This window comes from Nematolebias whitei, chromosome 14 (assembly GCF_014905685.2).
Source record: "Nematolebias whitei isolate Nwh7 chromosome 14, NemWhi1, whole genome shotgun sequence".
In the NCBI taxonomy this organism is placed as follows: domain Eukaryota; kingdom Metazoa; phylum Chordata; class Actinopteri; order Cyprinodontiformes; family Rivulidae; genus Nematolebias; species Nematolebias whitei.
The window spans coordinates 5,757,886-5,778,449 of NC_056511.1; the positions used below are offsets into that span (position 1 = coordinate 5,757,886).

At 40.3% G+C, this 20,564-nt stretch overlaps 1 protein-coding gene across 1 annotated transcript in view; it reads left to right on the forward strand.

Annotated features, from left to right (window-relative positions):
- tmem132e (transmembrane protein 132E) overlaps positions 1-20,564 on the forward strand; it is a gene marked incomplete at its 5' end in the record, with an annotated part of 183,306 nt that overhangs the window by 105,369 nt on the left and 57,373 nt on the right. The window contains one exon of the mRNA XM_037688218.1: positions 9,332-9,571. Within this exon, the coding sequence (XP_037544146.1) occupies positions 9,332-9,571 (240 nt within the window). The remainder of the gene's footprint in view (positions 1-9,331; positions 9,572-20,564) is intronic.

The following is a 20,564-nucleotide window of genomic DNA, read 5'->3' on the forward strand; positions in this document are numbered from 1 at the left end:
AGGGATTATTTAGTTCTTATTTCTTTCCTGGTCAACTTGCATTCATTTTTTAGGTCATCCTGACTTCGTAATCTCCTTTTTATAGGGATTAATTTGAAAAGACAACAACTCTAAACACACCTGCACACACCTGGCATTAAACTGCATCTTGGAATCAAACTGGAACAAAAAATAATTGACTTAACTCTGTCACACTTAGACATTTTCAAAGCATCATTTCAGGGAAGATGAACCAGGTTCCCAGACCCGTCTCTCTGCAGACATTTATTATGAAAGAGCAAAAAGAAACAGGTGGATTAACGAGCTATATGTTCCAGTTCTGCACAAGTACAAACTGGTTGTTCTGCAGAAGCCACCAGAAGCAGAATCTATGAAATGTGCTGAAAATAGTCCTTTACAATCTGCTGCTATTTTGTGCTCCAGCATTTTCCATCAAACATCTAACGAGTCACAGTAGACCTGATATTTTAAGAAGTGGGTCTCGTAGACTTTTTAAATGAAAGATTCAAAACTTTTTTTTTTTTTTTCCCAGATTACATTATCAGAATCTGATTTAGAAAACGTTATTAATCCCAGGGGGAAACTGACTTTGTTACAGTTGCTCCATGTAAGGGTATAAAAATGTAAACATACAAAGAATATCAAATTTAATATGTGCAATATGTGAGTTCTATACATTCAAGCATGTGAAGCTCTAGTGCAATTATAAATATGTGGGTATATTGCCACTTGGTACTGACAAGGTAAGCAATCCGGTGTGTTAATGGAGTCTCTGGCACTCAAAGGGACGAGTTGTGTAGTTGGATGGTCACAAACAGAAATGACTTCCTGTAGCGCTCTATGGTACATTTTGGTGGTCTCAACCTCGCATTAAGCATGCCCCTTTGTTTAGTCCTGACCATGGGCCTGAGTTGCTCCAGGAGGAGTCTCTCCAGGGTCTTCATGATGTGGGTCCATGCCCTCGGTTCCTCCTGCACTAGCTGGTCTGAAACCAGTGATGGTCTTCATACCACTCCAGACCTCCCTCATGTTCTGCTGGAGTTTCCACTCCAGCTTCCTCCTGGAGTTTCCTTGGTCTTCACTTCCCTCTGAATGGTTCTCAGCTCCACCCTGCCACTCCTGAAGGCCCTCTTCTTATTATTCAGTATGGCTTTGATGTATTTTGTCACCCAAGGCTTATTGTTTGGGTAACAGCAGACAGTCCTTGCTGGTACAGTACCGTCCACACAGAAGCCGACATAATCTGCGATGCACTCTGTAAGTTACTCTATAAACCTGTAAATGTCACAAGACATGGGGAACATGTGGAGTCAAACACAAAGTTCAGTTGGAGCTAGATGAAGGCTTACTCAAATATTTAAAAAGTGTCAACAGAGTCGCAACCAGTAAACAACAAGTGCAGCAAAAGCAAAAGAAAACTGAAGTGGCCGAAGAGTCAACACGAAAACGAGGCAAATCTAGCTGAAGCAGCAGAACCGTCAAGAAACAAGGTTAACCTTTAAATAAACTAAGATATAAGTGAAACACAATAGACGTCGGAGACAAAAAGTAAAAGCCAAAACAACTAAAAGCTCAAAAACATGTCAATAATTGACCAATCGATGGACTCTGTGCTTCAGGATGCACCAATTAACCCTTTTGTATTCAGCGTTTCTCCTCCCCTGCCCTCGTAGCCCTGCGGTGCTTTGATCCATCGAACTCCTCCTGTTCATCAGTTCAAACAGACGTTTGATCAAAGAATAAAATCCCCCGTAGCTCAGAGAAATCCCTGAACCCCGATTGTTAAAATAATACACTTTGTCCAAACACAGCGAACATCATTAACTTCACGAAAACAGAGCTGTGCGTTCTTCAGATGACTTCTTTCCTTTTCTCAGGCGTTTATTAAATCAATCACTTAATTTTTCACCACCCACAACATTTTCTGATTGATTATTAATGGTGTCTTTGAATAGTTGTTATAAAAGCAGATGTGTGTTAATGCATGCAGTTAAATTTATTTATTTTATAGTGTCCCCAGTAGCTGAAGGATTTCAATAGTGAACGTTAATAGTTTTAGAGATGAGTGTTTTTCTGGACTGGAATTCAACTTGGAATGCATGTACTGTAAACTTTAATGTTTTTGGTGCAAGATATGGAAGTGAGCAGGAGTTACACTGTGTATAAGAACAGAGGTAGTTTTTTGTTTTTCTTGTCTGAGGTGGCACAGCTTGATGGATCTTGATCTTGATGAGCGGAGGGAGCACGTTTATCCACCAGGTGCAATGTGATGTTAGGAGGTGACTAATGGTAGCCTTGGCCCCCAAAGATTAATAATCAACCACCCTAATCATTTGAGGAAACTATACTTTTCTTATGGACAGTTTTTCTTTTTGTTGGTGAAACATTTCATCCTTCATCCAAAGGACTTCATCAGTCCGAGGAGCCACAACAAACTCAGTCCCACAAGCAGCACACTCACATAGTGGGCCAACCAGTTTGATGGTAATAAGATGGTTTATGGAGTCCGCCCTCTCCCCTGTCGACTCCTCTGAGGCAGCCATGGCCGAAATGGTTCAAAACGTCAAAGTTCATGCTCAATAATCCAGGTAACCTTGGTTACCTGGATTATTGAGCATAGACTTTGACATACTTTTCCTATCTTGCCCTACTCTTCCACTTGGGCGGTTCCACTTTCCTTCAAACTCGGGTTGTCTACCAGAGGCCTGAGAGTTTGAGGGTTCTGTTCAGTATCTTATCTGTTCCTAGGACTGCGCTGTTGTGACCAGAGACCTCTGCGGTTGTTCCTGGGATCTGCTGGAGCCACTCTTCAAGTTTGGAGGTCACAGTGCCAAGTGCTCCAGTGACCTCTGGGACTACTGATGCTTGGACTCTCCACAACTTCTGTATTTCCTCTTTCAGTCCTCAGTATTTTTCCAGCTTCTCGTGCTCCTTCTTCACCTGTTTGTCGGTCTGGATCTGGAAGTCCCACTGTACCCGAATCCCTCCTTTCTCCACCACCTTTGGTGACATCTCCCATTTTGACTGTGGGACATCCAATCCATACTCGACACAGATGTCCCTGTATATTATTTCACCCACTTGGTGTTACGTGTATGCTTTGCCTGCCTGGATCTTACACCCTGTCATTATGTGTTGGACTGTCTCAGGGACATCTTTTGCTCAGCCTGCATCTTGGGTCTTGTCTGGTATGGTAGACCTTGGCCTTTATTGCTCTTGTGCTCAGGGCCAGTTCTTGTGCTGCCATGATTAGTGCCTCTGTGCTGTCCTTCAGTCCAGCCCTCTCCAGCCACTGGTAGGATTTGTTGATATCAACCACTTCCTCAATCTGCCAGTGGTACACACTGTGCATTGGATTATCTTTCCATGATGGCTCCTCTTGTTCCGTCTCTTTCACATTGGGTTTGCTGCTGCCTGAGACTTTCATTCATCATTTAATCATAGGGGGGTTTCCTCCTGATGTACTCTGACTTTATATAGTGGCTCAAACTCTCACTAGTTTTCTGCCTCCCTCCTTTTCTTTTATTGTATAGTCTCAGGGTGCTGGAAAATATACATAAATAAAACTGCTTCAGTTTTACTTTGCTCTTGACCTTGTTAAACATGTTGTTAGTTCTTATCACATTCACAAAACATTACTGGCCAAAGTAAGTATGTTCAAAATCTGAGCATACTTGAAGTTGTTTAATTCTGCGCAGATAAAGACGATGCGAAGAAACAGAAACCTAAAGCAGAGAACCAGTGAGGACTTCATTGGCGCCAGCAGAGATCCTGATCAGACTTCCTGAAATATTTTCCTTTGATTCAGAACCCAAATGTCAAGTTTAACCAGGCCTCTTTGAAACAAACTTGAAGCAGGAATGACATTTCCACGCTGCTTTTGCTGCTAAATTTACAATTTACCTGTCACTGGGATTATAAAACAGCATGCCCTCTGCTTTGTGAACGTGGTTCTCTCTCCCTGCCTCTCCGAGTGGCAGCAGCCGGCGTCGCATCGAGCGGCTGTACTCGCGCTCACTCCAGCGGGCCCTATGGATGACAGCTTCAGTGAGTCACACACAGACGGGGTGGGGGGTGTTTGTTTTCAGTGAGTGATGTTGAGACAAATAGGCTGAGATCTCACCGTGATCTTCCTGAGAGGAACCTTTTGTGGGCGGAGGATCGCGCAGAGTTTGATCTCGCTTTCATTAAAAGCCTCTGGCGATGAATTCAGAGGTGGGTTTGTGCTTTTGTGAAGAGCTGACGGCGAACGCTTCGCTGTCAGCGAAAGGTGAGGCTTGGGTGGGAGGAATCTTCGTCGGGGTGGAGAGGGATTTAATTTCCCCCTGTGCCACCGGTGAGACAGTTTAATGTTAGGCTTGTTGAACCCGAGGATTACAAAACCAACATGTAGGATTTTGATAACAGGTCTGCTTTTATCACACATGCATCACTAGCTTCTTTGTGGTGATAAACCCCAGATGAAGAAAAAGTTATTTTTGCCCTCCTTGGAGGAGCAGAAGTAGACAAAATGTCTTGTTCGCACAGCTTTGAGAAAAATCAGCAGCCTCTGCATTCTTTTTAATGTCAGAAACTGAACAAAATTTGAAATCTCATTGCAAAGCCTGAACAATACGAGTCAGGTGCATGACTCCATGGGCAGTGGACAAAGGCAGGGGGCCTTGGCGCTCTGACCCTTACTTACCAAAGATGGATCCCACGACCTAACTTTGGAACAAGCGCAAGATGATGGATGGGTTTGAGTGTCCCCCCCCTGCAGGTGGTGGGCCCACAAGAAGACAAACCCACGTTGCTCATTCGGGCTGAGCCTGATCGGGCCCCATGTGTAGAGACCACCAGGCACTCGCCGACAACCCTCCCCAGTCCTGGCTCAAGGGTGAGGCCTGGGTAACTCGCGTCCGGTTAAGGGGCATCAAGTTCCTTGTTCTTCATTGTCCATATAGGTGTTTTGAATCACTCTTTGTCTGGCCTGTCACCTTGGACCAATCTCTTAGGAGACCCTACCAGGGGCAATTAAAATGACCCTCAACAGCATAGCTCCTAGGATCATTCAGGCACACAAACTCCTTCACCACGATAAGGTGGCGATACAAGGAATACGGAAAAGTAAAGCCTTGCCAGCAGGATTGATGATTGTTTTATTGTTGAGACGCTCTCTTCATTTAAAGCCAATCACTGATTATTTCACAATTCATGACAACTTCTTCAGAGTGAGCTGTTTAGAAGTCCTAAAGCTTAATGGTTGAGTGGAAACGCAAAGGAAAACTAAAAGGTTAGATCAGCTTTTCTTCAGTACAAAAACAATCATTTCAGCTGACAAGGATTTATCTGTTCCATCAACAAAAACAGGAAGTCAGAACTCTGAAAAAATGCTGCTGTTTTTGACTAGTTATTGCCTAAGGGTGTGTGTTTTATGTTAGCAAAATATCTCCAATGGACAAATTTTATAGAATCTCTCAAAGTAATTATTGGCAATGCATCTGCAACTACCCAATTATGAATGGTCGTCACAGGTAATCAACCTTAGCAAACACAGAAATGGCTCAGTGAGTTTTACAAATATTGGGCTAATATTTGGCCTGGTAGTAGCTGAGAGTCATTAATAACATGTACTTAATGCAATAGCAGATTATGGGAGATCACAATTAATGATTATGACGAGGTTTGACAAAAACACAGCTTTAACTTCTGGTGTTTCTCAGCGTAAGACGATCTTAGTTTAAAACTTCCATGAAAGGCAGTGGGCGATAAACATTCCTTCAAGAAATTTTTTAATACTTTTTTTAAAAGAAGAGGTTTGTTGTCAGTGCTGGCCAACAATCCCAGTAATATTTCCAGATTTAGTCCTAAAAATAACTAAAACGTGTACAGTTTTGGAAAAATCATTTAGAAATCTGTGGATTTTGTTTCAATATATCAATTTTCAATATTTGATGTTCCAACTGTCTCCAGAGTACAAAAAAACACCTTAAATAGAAATGACAATGTTAAAGCATTTCTGTAGACTGGCAGTTAATGTTGATTCATTTAGACTTTGAGCACTTTTGACCTTCACGTTATTTATTAATTTGCAAACATCTTAACGTGTATGGAGGCTTTAAATTTTCAGAGTGAAACAGATTATTGTTTACATCACCTTGAGCAAAACGCTTCCATTCACACTTGTAAATAGGGGAACAGCTTTTTAAAGAAAGGAAATGACAAAAAAAAAAAAAATACACAAGTATGTCACAAAAATGTTCGTGTGAAAAGGTTTTAATTTAAATCGGTGAAATATTTTCATTAATTAAATGCAAAGCAAAGTCTAGTTCAGAAGTGGCTCCTGAGAATAAATATTATTGGGGCAGAAAGTACTCAAAGGATGTACATCTACAAGGAATGCTACTTTTATTATTCTAGAAAATGTCTGTCTCCATCTCCATCTTGTACCGCTTATCTGTAGTCGGGTCAAAGAAGCAACAGGTTCAGGAGAGAAACCCAGACTTCCCTCTCCCAAGCGACACGCTCCTTCCTGGGGGACCCCATAGTGTTCCCAGACCAGAGTTGATACACAATCCCTCCAGCAAGTTCTGGGTCTGCCTCAGAATCTCCTCCAAGTGAGATGTGCCTGGAAAACCTCCAAAGCCATGGGTCCAGAAGACATCCTAATCATTTTGAACCCCCTCAACTGACTCCTTTCGATGCAGCAGCTGTTCACCGAGCTCCTCCTGGCTGACGGAGCTCCTCACTTTATCTCTAAAGTTGAGTCTGGCCACCCTATGAAGGAAGCTCATTTTGACTGCTGGTATCAAGAATCTGGTTCTTTCAGTCATGACCACAGGTGAGCGTTGGAGTGCAGACAGACCAGTAAACCCAGAGCTTTGTCTTTCGACTCAGTTCTTTCTTATCACGGTCATTGGAAGGCTCAGGACCCAGGATGCAGGGACTGAAGGTCTCAAAAATAAAGTTTTCTTTGCAAAGAATAGAAAATAATGGCACAGGCACAGAAAAGCACAAGTCTTCAGGGAGGACCGAGACAACATCCAAATGATACAAGACAGGAATGAACAGAAAGACAGAATATAAAGCAACACTAATAATGGGGACTGACTAACACCTGGGGACAACAGCAAGGATCAGAGTGGGTGGGGCAGGGAACTAACTGAGAACTGAACTGATGACAAGCACAAGTAACAAAACTCAAACAATACAGAACACAGAAATATAGAACATAATCTAAAAATGAACTCAAGGAATTAAACAAGTAAATTTACAGATCTTGACCATTGTGAAGATTCACCATTTCTTTACCGACACTGACCGAAGCAACGCCCTCGTTACTAAGGACGAGGACCTGATCCGTCGATCCTGCTCCATCCTACCATCACTCAGAAACAAGACCACCAGATGTTTGAACTTTGACTTGAGACAAAGACTCCCCGCAACATTTCTGGTCGAGAACCATGGCCTTAGTCTTAGGGGAGCTAACGTCTGTCTCCAAATTAAAAAATGAAAGTAGCATCCCTTAAAGGAGTGGAAATCACACTGTCTTGTACGCTACAGATTTAAACTTCTTGTGTGATCTGTTTGCAGTCAGAGTCTATGTTGGGATGGACTCTCTGCTACTACAGCTCCAAATTGTAGCTTAATATCTGTGTAACTGACTGAGTTATATTACATTATACATTATATTACTTTTTTGTTTAAGGTCAGTTAGCTCTGGCAGCCATCTTGAATCAGCTCATCACCATGATCATCTTCTTTCAGCTGTTCCCTCTTCAGGCGTCGCCACAGCAAGTCATCCTCCTCCATCTCACTCTGTCCTCTGTGTCCTCTGTCCTCACTCCAACTACGTCCTCTGTCCTCTTTAACTGTCCATATATCCTCCCTTTTGTCTTTCAGTGGTCCCAACCCAGGTCCTTGAGGTACACCGTCCTGCATGTTTTAATTGTATTCTTGCTCCAACACACTTGATTCAGTGATTTAATTACTTACTCATGATCTGCAGAAGCCCGTTAATCACCCATTCATTTAAATCAGACGTGTCAAAGCAGGGAAACAACTCCCTGGTGAAGGTGATGAAGTCTTTTGGATGAACGATGAAACATTTCAACAAAAAAAGAAATCGTCCAGAGGACCTTACATAACGTTGTTGGATTTTTTACCTGGATTATTGAGCATGGACGTTGATGCAGGATGGTGTTCCTCAAGGACTAGGGTTGGGAACCATTGTTTTAGGCCATCGTCATGATGAGGTCTTGAGAATTTCCCTCAAAAAGCTTAACATTTTTTAAAATGTATTGTTTGTTTTAACAAAAAATCTCCATGTAGAAATATAATTCTTAATGTCCATGTGCACATCAGATTTTTATGTATGTTTTAGAAAAATTGGGAATTTTGAAAGCAATGGCCCTCTAAAAATTTCTTGCCGGTTAAGGTTATAAAAATAAAACTTACGAATTCTAGTTTGGATTATTTTGATTTGACTTTGCAGAGCTTCATCATTCTTACCATGAATGCTAACGCTGTCTCTTTAAACTTTGTTTACATAAAGAAGCATCAGTACTTAACCTTTACAGTAAGGAAAAGGTTAATTTTCAAACAGCAGCTTGAAGCGTTCATGTTCTGAAGCCCGTGACCTTTAAGGTGCTCCAACAATGTCAGCTGCCGTGTGTCTGAGAGGAATCCTAAGCTCCAAATCAAACCAACCGACTTGTTTCTGCGACTGCAGACTGAATGAAGTGCCTTAAAAGCATCTCGTCCTCACTGAGTGTTTTGACGTCTCTAGAGCTTTGCTGCATGCAGAACAAGTCTGACTCGAGCTGAAACCAAAACCCGAACTCGTGTTTAGATTCCGAGCTTTTTGCCCATGCATCTTTATGCATGTTGGTTCAAACTAAAACCCTCTGAGTCCTAAATCTTTAAGTCTTGGGGGTTTTTTTGCATCAGTAAGAGATAATCAGACAGTGTTTTTAAAAGCACACAAGCCTGAAGAAGACAGGGTGTAATTATATAAAACATTGAAAAATGCAGCAGGTTTAATCTTCCTCCCTTGAAACGAGGAACACATTTAGACTTCATCATCTGAAACATATCTAATTATCTCTGAGGTTTTTCCACTGCATTGCATCACATATTGAAGACCTAACAAATACATTTTTCTTTATATGGTGGTTCAAGGACAATTTGGATATAACTTTTCCAGTAGAGAACAAGGTTGACAGCCCTCTAAATGGCATGCTTAATAATTAAAATAGCACCAGTCGACTAATTCAGGAGCAGAATTGAATGCATTGCGAGTATTTCTTCCTCTTGGTCTGCAGCGATTCTCATAAATGTGCTGATTTCTGAGCTTTCACTGTGGCTCTGCTCTGTGTCTTTGTCGTTATCACCTGCCAGGGATGCGTTGGGGAACGTGGAGGTGATGCAGTTGGATTTCGAGATGGAGAACTTCACCAGCCTGTCGGTGACCAGAAGGATCAACTGGAACATCGACTACAAGGGGCAGAACCCGGTGCCTGATTCAGAAAAGGTTGTGACGGAGCTGACGGTGGTGCAGCGGGACATTCAGGCCATCATCCCTCTGGCAATGGTAAGCAGGAAGATAACAAGATTCATATGGATACAATTACTGTTGAATATAAAGTATTTTCAGTAATTAAGCAAATGAGATCAATCAAGAGACAGTTGGAGATGAAAGGCACTTTTTAAAAGATAAATCACTTTATATTAATTCACGTCAATAGACACAAATTAGGAGCTGATACTATTTTTTAAAATCTTTTTTGGGACCACCTAACAATAAGACAAAAAAAAAAAAATTGTTTAAATGTTTAATTACCCAGTTATCAATTAAGCTCTAAACACTTTATAAACTTTTAAAAAGCTCAAAATGATTCTTATCCTTTTGCAAAGTGGTGAGCCTTCGTTTCTGCTCTTAATACTTAGATTACTCCGTTTTCAAGAGTAAGACAAACTCATCAGTTATATTTTTACCATCACGTTTAATAAACAAGTGGTAAAATGAGCATATCAACCAGCAAAATAATTAATTTACCAGAATAAATATATTAATTTGATGTTATTGAGTCTTCATCGATCTAGGGTGTCTCTGCTCTTTCATAACTGCTTATTAATATTTATAAAGTCTTTATACCCATTCAGTACCTTAATGAGTAGCATTTATAAATATTAGATTAGATTTAAAGTTTTATCACTGCACATGTCACAAGTACAAGGCAGTACAATGCAATTAGCGTCCAAGCAGAAGCTCAAAAGCAATAAATAAGACAAATGTAAACAGATTTTAACAATAAATGCCATCGCCAAGAGTGCTGAATCATTTCACTTAGCTTTAAGAAACTGGTTGTAGTTTTTATACATACGCTAATCTGTCTGAAAAACAGTTATTGGTTTGTATTTGAAGTAATAAGATTTAAAAAGAAAAAGTATAAAGATGTTTGTTTGGTAAAAATCACCAACAGGCTTGAATTTATGAGTCTTTTAATCCAGTTATTGTGAAGATGCAGAGGACACTTGTACCAATCACTACACAAAGATCTGATCTACAGGCTTCAGCCGTGACTTCAGCAGCTTGAGGGTTTACAAGAGAAACATTAACAGCCTTTTCCTATTCTAATATAAGAGTGTTTAACCATTGTTCAAGTCTTTGGAGATTCCAGCTGTTTCTCACTTCTCATATTTGATCTCACTGTGTCTTAACTCAACTACCTGAGGGGACGTAGATGACAGTATTATATAGATTCAGCAGAACAACTGAGCAAATTACAGCCTTCCTTACTGTGTTACCTGTAATTTCTGCCAGAGATTACAGCTGTCCAGTACACAGGCACTCTGCATTAGGTCTGCACTGAAATTAGTAAAGCACCGAGGTGTGTTTGAAATGTCCAACCAACGCTGTATTTATCTGTTGTTGTTTGGTGAGAACACACTGAAAGGGATTAGTCAGGATTTGTGCAGCCCTAAAACTTGGAAAAGAAAGAAATGACCTACTTTCATACCAAGCTTCTTCTATTCAGAGATATTTTTGTAGAAATAACATTGTATGCTATATTGATATTTATTAAAAATTGAAAAATATGTCAAAGTACAAAACCATGAGGGATCTTATGACTACGCTTTCAACATTCACATGAATAAAGTGGACTCTGTTAGATTAGTTTAACTTTATTTGGACTAATGGTGGCAAAAAGACCAATTAAAGGAATTAAAGTCTATCAACTGTTTACGTTTAAAGGCAGATGTTTTGAGGGTAAAGTGTTTGCAGCAATAACCCTTAGTTGTTTAGTAATGTTCTGCAGTGAATCTGGTTATTTTATAATTAATAAGAATAAGTCAGCTTTATTCTCATTGTGCATATAACAAAATGTAGTGTGGAAGCTACTGAGCACCAGGAGAAACAATACAAAATGCATTTTTGTTCTACCACAGACTACACAGTTGAGTCAGCGCTACACCGTCCAATCCAATGAATACATGAATTATGCACTGGTAGAGCAAATAAGTGTGTCTGGGTGTTTTTAGAGAAGTATTCATTGTAATCCTGGGTGACTATATCTACATTATTATCACAGATAGCTTAATGCAACAGTATTACAAATTAATTGGGCACAAACTGATTCGTTGTCTTAAAATTAAAAAATGTACAAAAGAAGGAAGAGGAAGTAGTGTCAGATCTTGTGGTAGGGTTCCAGCTCGAGGGTAGAAAGAGTTTCTCAGTTTTTCAAAAGATCATGGCTCTGTAGCTCTTATCCAGTGGTGTGGGAACAAACAGGTGATGAGCAGGACGTGATGAATTCTAGCTTTCACCAACAGTATGTCAGAATACACACCGTCTACGATGGAGCTTTAGGGCCACGCTAAGAAAAAATAAATAAAAGCCATAATATTATGAGAATTAAGTCGTACGAGACTTCTTTTTTTTTTTTTTTTTTTACAGCTCTCGTTTATTTTTTTTTTCCACAAGTCGGATCCACAACACGACCTGTCAATCAATCCAGTAGGTGTGTCAGCAAATGACCAATCCGAAGTAAGAGAGCTGCTGCAGCCCATCAGAGCGTACCACCTGACTGTAAACTGGTTCAAAGTCCTAATAATCTGGTGCTGATGTGCTAACAGATTAAATATCTCATTTGTAAAACCAATACCAAAGTATAATTTAACAAGATGCTCAACATTCTCCATTTTACCGCAGATTAAATGCGGTAAACCGTGTCGGAGTCCGGATAATATTACAACTCATTTACAAAGTAGCTTTGGATTGGTCATTTACTGACACGCCTAGTGGATTGATTGACAGGTCACGTTGTGGATCTGACTAATGGGAGGGGGGGGGGGGACACAAGAGCTGCAAAAAGACTCGTATGACTTTATTCTTGTAATATTAAGACTTTATTCAACTTTATTCTTGTAATTTTATGGCTTATAAAAAAATCTCAGCGTGGCAATGTAATTTTTTTTTCTTAGCGTGGCCCTAAAGCTCCGTCGTACACTGTCCGTCTGGAAGGGTAGTGCTAATCAATCAATTTTTCACAGCCCTCATTCACCAGTCTCCGTGTCTTCTGGGTCTCAGCTGTTAGTGCTGCAGTAAAAGTTCATCAGGAGTTGTTGGAGGTTGATATGTTTTAGCTTCTTATGAAAGCGTAGGCATTGCAGAGCTTTTCCCATAATGTGAGGGGTATTATAAGACCAGGCCCGCTCTTTTCTTATACAGATACTCAGAGTTCCACATTTATTTTTTTCCACCAAATCACTGCTGATGTGAAGAGGGGGTATGGTCTGCATCATTTATTCTTCTGAATTTCAAAATATCATCTTGGGTATCTTTAGAATCAGTGATCAGCTCAACAACCATGGTGTCGTCTGCAAATTAAATTATTAAATTGGGAAAGGGAAACATGAAACAGTTACTGTACGTGTGAAGACCAGTGAGCTCAGCACACAGCCTTTTTTCCTGTAAAAAATATTAATTTAATATTGAATTTGAATGAGCAGTAGAATAAAAAATTGTGCAGTACAGTAGTCCCTCATATTTCACGGTTGGACTTTCCCAGACTCACTCTTTTGTGGGGTTTCAACGTAAGATTGTACACAACATATGATATGCTGATTGATGAAAGGTGCCCAACAAGAGCATTGTGCTGAGGGGCGGAATGACCATCGGGAGCACCGGGACATTTCCCGGTGGCCTGGCCCGCTCAGTGATCACTAAGGTGCCCCCTCCTTTCTCTTTCTGAGTTTGACTGTCACAGCAGAGCATAGACACAGAACAGGCAGGCATGCAACATGTTGTGTGCCTCTGCTCTGCTGTGACAGACAGCTTCAGAAAGAGAAAGGAGGGGTGGGTGGGGTCTGTCTTTCCCCATCGCTACTGGCCATCGGGAGCACCGTGAAATGTCCTGGTGCTCCCGATTGCCAGCCCGCCCCTGGGATTGGCTCAGTAACCGTAGCATCAGTCTGTCTGCTCTCTTTCGCTGTGCTCTTTTAGAGCGTTTTGAGAGTTTATAACATATGTGTCAAACTCAAGGCCCAGGGGCCAAATGTGGCCCTCGTTGACATCTTATCTGGCCCTCAAGATGTTATTTTAAATGTAAAAGACTTTTACCACTTTAATTTTTTCATTAATCTTTGATTATGATGTCAAAAGTGCAATAGAGAACGTCAAACGAGACCAATCAAACTCTTGTTGAGGAACCTGCAACCAAGAAAAGATGTTGGGTATCTGATTTGAGTTAATGAAGATTCTGAAATTGGCCCTTAGTTTGATAAAGGTTTTAATTTTGGCCCCCTTTTGTAAGTGAGTTTGACACCCCTGGTTTAGAACATTTTTTAAAACATTGCAAGAGTGTGGGAAGGTTTTAAAAAGCCTTAAAATATATATAAATACTAAAATAAATATAATGTCCCTACTTCACAGATTTTCACTTATTATGGGGGTGTGTGGAATGTAGCCCACACGATAAGGGAGGGACTACTGTTCCTTGAAAATCATCGGTGGGTTTAGCATTTTTGGAGGACGCTGTAAACAGGTGCAATTGAGACAGAAGTGTGATCAAACACAAATGTAATCAACTTCTATGCTGATGACTTGGTGATTGTTAGGAGCCACTAAGTGCCACTTATCTTTGTGGAAGGTGGTACGTAATTATCAAAGGCAATAAACAGATTATGGAAGGAAAAGGACTTTAATCAAGCAGGAGAGACATTTGATTGTCTCCTGCTGCTGTTTTTTTCTTCTTCTATTTATCCGAAGGACCAAAACCAGAGTTTTTGACAGTAGTCAAGTATTATTGTGGATGAATGATGAATCTGAAGGCTGGATCCAGGACAAGTGGACAGAAAGGTCATAGAAACTGGTGACAGGTTTTCTTCGGGATAATTTTCTCTTGTTTATGTGGAGCAAAGATCATCACTGCTGCTTTAAGAAATAAGATATTGGGCTGGTTGCACACTGCAGCTCCTGCGACACATAAATAACACTAACAGTCTTTCTGTGTGTGCACCAAGTGTTTGTAGGATCTGATACGTGTGTCAGGATGATAACTCTCGTTGTCTTCTTTGTATTTGCATAATTAAAGCTGCTCTGCATATGAAGTCCCATTAAATCTACTTGAGCTGCAGTTATGGCTTCGTGTACGGCACATCTGTTGGAACATAAGGTTCACTTAATATCCCTTGTCCCCTCGACATTTGGGATTTTCATGCATATTGTCCCCAGATGTTTGGAGCAGCACAGCAGAATGTGCTTTTTTTGACTTTGCCTTAGAAATAACTTCACATGCAAAATAGCAGCCAGCCTCTGTCACTGTTTCTCTTTGCTGTGCCTGGTAATTAGGACTGTTTGGTATATTTTTGTTTGTTTTTCAATGACTTCTAGAAAAATAATTTGTTAAAGCTAAACTAAAAAAAAAGAAGAGTTGTTGTGTCATTTATTTAGATGGCAATTTAAATCATTTGAAAACAAATTGCACAGAGAGATACGTTTTCTCACCCTGCCAATGTGTCCAATTAAACTAGCACTGACATTGTTCTGCTAAGCAGTAGCAGTTATACAAAATAAAAATAAAAAAACGTTATTTCTCCTCATTCAGCCCCTTGAGTTGGCCTCCTATAAAAAATAATCATCATCATCGTATGCTGATTTTCAGATGGAAAAGGATCTTGTGAGGTCGCCAAGAGACCATGGCCACAGTGAAAGATGAGTTTTAATCTCTCGTTTCCTTTGAGTGGATTGTAGAATATACTAAAAATCCATCCATCTAATATGCAGGAGTGTGTGAGAGGCGGGGGACACCCTGGACAGGTCGCAAGTCCATCACAGGGACACTTAGAGACAAATGAGACAACCATAGAGTTTTGATTCAGTGTCAACAAATGAGATTTATGAGCTAAAAACACAAAATCTGATCAAAAGAAACAAAACAAACCCCCACAATAATAATTTACTACCTTGTTCAGTTAAAATGAGACGGCACAACTCTGTGGCCGAAAGGCAACTCATTGCTTTGCTGGTTTATAGCACTGTGCAAAAGTCTTAAATCATCTGTAATTACTGTACAGTTCTTGTAACCAGACTTTATTCTAGCTTTGTCAAGTGAAGTGAGTGGTTCCAGTCTGATCTGTGTATGAATCTCCGTGCACAACCAGATCTCTCATGCGGTTTTATAATGCTTGGAACTCCACACACTCCAGACATTTTTGAACCCAAAAAAAAAGAATGTTCTGCCCCTTGTAGTCGATGTTCCAGTTGATCCTTCTGGTCACCGACAGGCTGATTTATATAGGAGTGAAACTGAGTTTACAAGGCTCAAGTCAAAATATTTGAAATTATTTAAAGCTTTTATAGTTTAACTGTACTTTTTTGGGGGCCCAAGTCATGCCTGAATAAAAAAAAAAAACACTATTTAAAAAATATATTGACTTGAGATGATTTTGTGTTTCTGTATTTTATTTATGTGAAATAAATCTAATCTAAAATAGATGTTTTTCATGCAGTGAGAGCCTTATTTTCAGCTTTATTCCCTGCCTGTGTGTTTCGTTTACACTGTGCACTTAAACACTTTCAGGAACCGAACAAATCTTTACAATTTAACTGCAATGTGAGAGTTTGTGTGCTAATTAAATGAAGTGATAACTCTGAGGAATGACTGTTTTTTTGTGCTCCGAGCTGAATTTAGGTAAGCTTAATTAGAGCTCCCACTGCAGCACATATTTATGTGTGAAGTGTCCCGTGCAGTGAACGTCTAACAGATGCCAAAACAGGAAGAGGAGCTGACGAAGGCTGTCTTTCAATTAGGATTTTGCTCCAGAGTGCAGTCACTTCTCCACACAGGTCTGCTGGAAACTGGCCAGACTACAAAAACCTGGAAACCCAAGTTTTATAAAAACAAACAAAAAAATACTGTCTGTCATATCTGGTTAAAAACCTGCAGATTGTGATTAGTATTAGACGAGATGACTTGTGTATAATATGATTAGCGTCAAGCAAACCGGTTCGTTAAACAAATATATTACAGAAGTAAAACCGTGCCGGTTGGATTTATAATTTAGGTTGCGCCAGATGTGGTGGACTTCCAGAAAACATCAGTGTGTGACGAGTGTGTTTAAAGTTTCAGGCAGGTTCTGCGTTCTTGGCTTGTTTTAATTAACATTGCATGGCCTGTTGCTGCCTGGACGGGAGAAAATGTTCTGCGCTGGAGCGGATTCTGCGGCTGCAGGTGGAGGCTTTTTGGAAACCGACTCAAAACCCACCATGAATGCAGTTAACACACGAATCACAAACAAGTTAAATCATGTCATCAACTATTTGTTCTTTATCCGAACTGAGGCCTGCCAACAAGCTCTGTCGTATAAATAGCACCTTATTGACGTGGTTCAATCCATTCTGCTGTGGCATTCCAAGAAAATGGCTTTACACGTGCAAAAAGGAGCCATCGGTCTAAACAATCGATCGTCAGTGCATAATAATCAACTGTTATATGCCTGATGCCCGCTTGCCGCACATGGAACCAGCCCGAGCACAACCTGGCTAAAATGGTTAATAAAAAGTCCTGACGTAAAGCTCAGTCATCCAGGTAAATCACAAAACAGAACACAATTTAATTGTTTTGCGATTTATTTACCTGGATGATTGAGCCTACTTACCATATTTTCCGTCGTACACGTTGCTCCGCCCTATAAGTCGCATCAGTCCAAATATGTCTAATAAAGTGCTATTTTAATTTGTAACAAAAAAAAATATCTGTATGCCTCTTTTATGACTGTCTATTGTTGCCGTTGTCCGTTGTTGTCATCACTCTGTTGAAATCAGGTCTCTCTTGTAAATGTCTTCGAGGCTCAATGAGATTAACCTGTCTAAATAAAGGTTGAATGAAAAAGTGGAAAAATCCATAAATACATCGCTTCGCCATATAAATCACATCTATTATGCGTGATCGCTGACACGTCACGTTTGTTGCACGTCACCGCTAACAACCCGGAAATGTGGGCCAGTGTTGTGCCAAAAATCGATCGGCTGCCAAACGGTAGCCACGGGAGCGTGCACAGGAGGACTTTAACAATAATTTAACAAGATTAACTCTTAAAAACAAGTATTTGTTTGCTCGAAATTATAGTAAAGGTGTGTCTCAGTCTAACTTTTCCTCAATAAATGCGCTTTGACGGTTAAATCAGCTGCATCAGCTGTAAGCACGTGCATGGGAGGACTCGCCGTGCATTTCTTCAAAATTTAACAAGATGATCACCTAAAAACAGTTATTTGTTTGCTCGACCTTATAGCAAAGGTGAGTCTCGGTTGAACTTTAGCAGCACAACGGCTCAGTGGTTAGCACTGTTGCCTCACAGCAAGAAGGTCCTGGGTTCAATCCCCGGTTGGACCTGGGGTCTTTCTGGGTGGAGTTTGCATGTTCTTCTCGTGCTTGCGTGGGTTTTCTCCGGGTGCTCCGGTTTCCTCCCACAGACTAAAAACATGCATGTTGGTCTGCCTTCAGGTCCAGGCCTCCCTTGCAAGAGAGATCTGTGATCTCAATGGGATTTGCCTGGTTAAATAAAGGTTAATAAATAAATATAATAAATTAACGTTTACGTAATAAATGCACTTCAACGGTCAAATCAGCTGCATTTCGCCAGGGTGGCGCAGCGACATGAAGCTGATTTGATAGTTGCTCCAAGTGAGCTGGACGAAGGTGGTAGGCTATGGCAAGCCGACTGTGCCATTAATGGCCACTTTTACTGATTGCATGGCACAATGACATGCCATAATACTTGACTGCCATCTAGCATCTGAAAATGGTAGTGTTCAATCTTTTCAGTCAGAATGACTGAAAACGGTCATATCTCAGCCAAAAATTGGTTTAAAAATATGGAAAAATCTATAAATACGTCGCTTCGACGTATAAGTCGCAGGCATGCAAATTATGCAACAAACTGCGACTTATAGGGCGAAAAATACAGTACTTTTTTTTTTTCTTCTTAACCATTTTGTCCAGGTTGTCCTTGGGCTGGTTTGGTGAGAAGTAAGCAGCCATTTTTCCTATAACATTTGATTGTTATGCACTGATGATCGATTGTTTTAGACTGATGGTCCTCCATTTTCCATGTGTAAAGCCAGTGTCTGGGAACTTCACAGCAGACTGGTTTGAAACACGTCAGTAACGTGCTACTTAATACGACAGATCTGGTTGGCAGGCCTCAGACTGACGAAGTCTTTCGGATAAAAGACAAATCGTTTCTTCCAAGAAGAATCATTCCAGATGACGTGATTTAACATTTTTGTGATTTATGTACCTGGATGATTGAGCTAACATCAGGACTTTTTTTAAACACACAGTTAACTTTCTGAAAGGTTCATTGAACTTAACCAAAAACCAACCATTTAATGCTCAGACTATGTGTTGGGGACGACTCTCATCTATTACCACACTAAGTTTTAGCTCCATACATAAAAAAATGACGGTTATAAGTTATAGACGTTTAACTATCAATATTTTACTGACAAATGAACAATTACAATGTCACCCGCTTTTAATGGAAGCAGACTATAAATATTTTAGTCTATATGCAGATTTGTGCAAATAAAATATTAGCAATGACTTACCTGTTAAGTTGATGTTCTGCAGCTTTCACGTTTCATATCATACTTACTGTTGTTGCTCAGAATTCTGTTCAAGTTCTTCATTATTTCATGCAGACTGTAAATTATTGAGAAGCGAACGTTGGTAGAAGTTCACACTGTTGATCGCATGATGCCGTCTTACACAGTTATCAGTCAAAGCTTGAAAATCTTGTTTTTTATGGTGAAACCAACTTTCCACAGAAAGAAAGCGTTCATTTCTGAGTTGCAGTAGATCTGCGTAAACAAATGCATCTGATTCCTCGGCATCAAGCGGATGAAGAGGGTCCTCAGACGTGATGAAGAAATCACGCACGAGTCGAACAGGATTTTAGAAAAACGCCTGAAAACAAACTAAAGGGTTTTAGAGAATATGACACAAGTGTTGCGTTCTGTTTGTTTTGTGTTTCAGGCGAAGCTGAAGAAGTGACAAAACTGAGTGTGTGTGATATTCCCTCGATTTCTGCTCAGATCACATGAGAGGAGAAACAGACTTTACGCTTAGCTGCCTCATTAGGGCTGGAGAATAAAAGCTGGGGAGACGATTCTGGATTTCTGCTTTTGGAAGACGTGCAGGATTTCAGCCTCTGATCTGGGCCGCTCCCCTCACATGAACGAGAAAATAAAAGTTATTTTCTTGTAACTACATCAGCAACACATCAAACAGAACTAATGAGCTGATTTGATCATGTGTAGACTAATAGCGCGAATACTGACTCGGCGATCGCACGGGGGTGGGGGGGTTGTACGTTGATATTTGTACTCCCTCTGCTTCTGCATACATTGAGCTATTTTATCTATTCAAATGTTAAAACGTTTGTTTAAGGAAAAAGGTGCTTTGACTTTTGTTTTCTGTAACATTTATAAAATATTCCCTCCAGAGAATTGCATGAAGATCTCTTCAGTGTTTTTAAAAATGGTTTTCCTCCCTGACATCAGCTTCAGGAGTTTTCAGGAGTCTGTTTGTGTCTTTGTGTGCTATTTTTAGCTTTTAACTACTGTTCTGTTATCCTAGTCTTTTGATACATTTAGCTTTTAACTAAGCTTGTGCTGTTTTTAGCTAGCAGTTAGCTCTTTTGAAACAGGCTTTTGCAACATTTATAGTAGTCCTTTGCTACTTCGCAGTTTGTTTATCGCGGAGTCGCTTCATCGTGGACATGACACACAATTGGCTGATTGATGGTTGAGCATGGAATTTTTATTTAAAATAAATTATTTTAAATTATTTAGCACCTTCTGCGCCTATGTGCAGCCCACACTGCATAAACGTCCTGCTGCAGCTGATCAGCTGTTCCCCATGCAGAGCGGGAAAGTGGGCGTGGTCAAGGACTCTTGCAGGTGTCAAAAGGCAGCAGAGGCAGAGAGATGGAAATCGTGACATTCTGTGCTGTTTTAGAGCGTTTAGAGTTTAGAAACATTGTTTGGAATATTGCAAGAGTGTGGGAAGAGTTTAAAA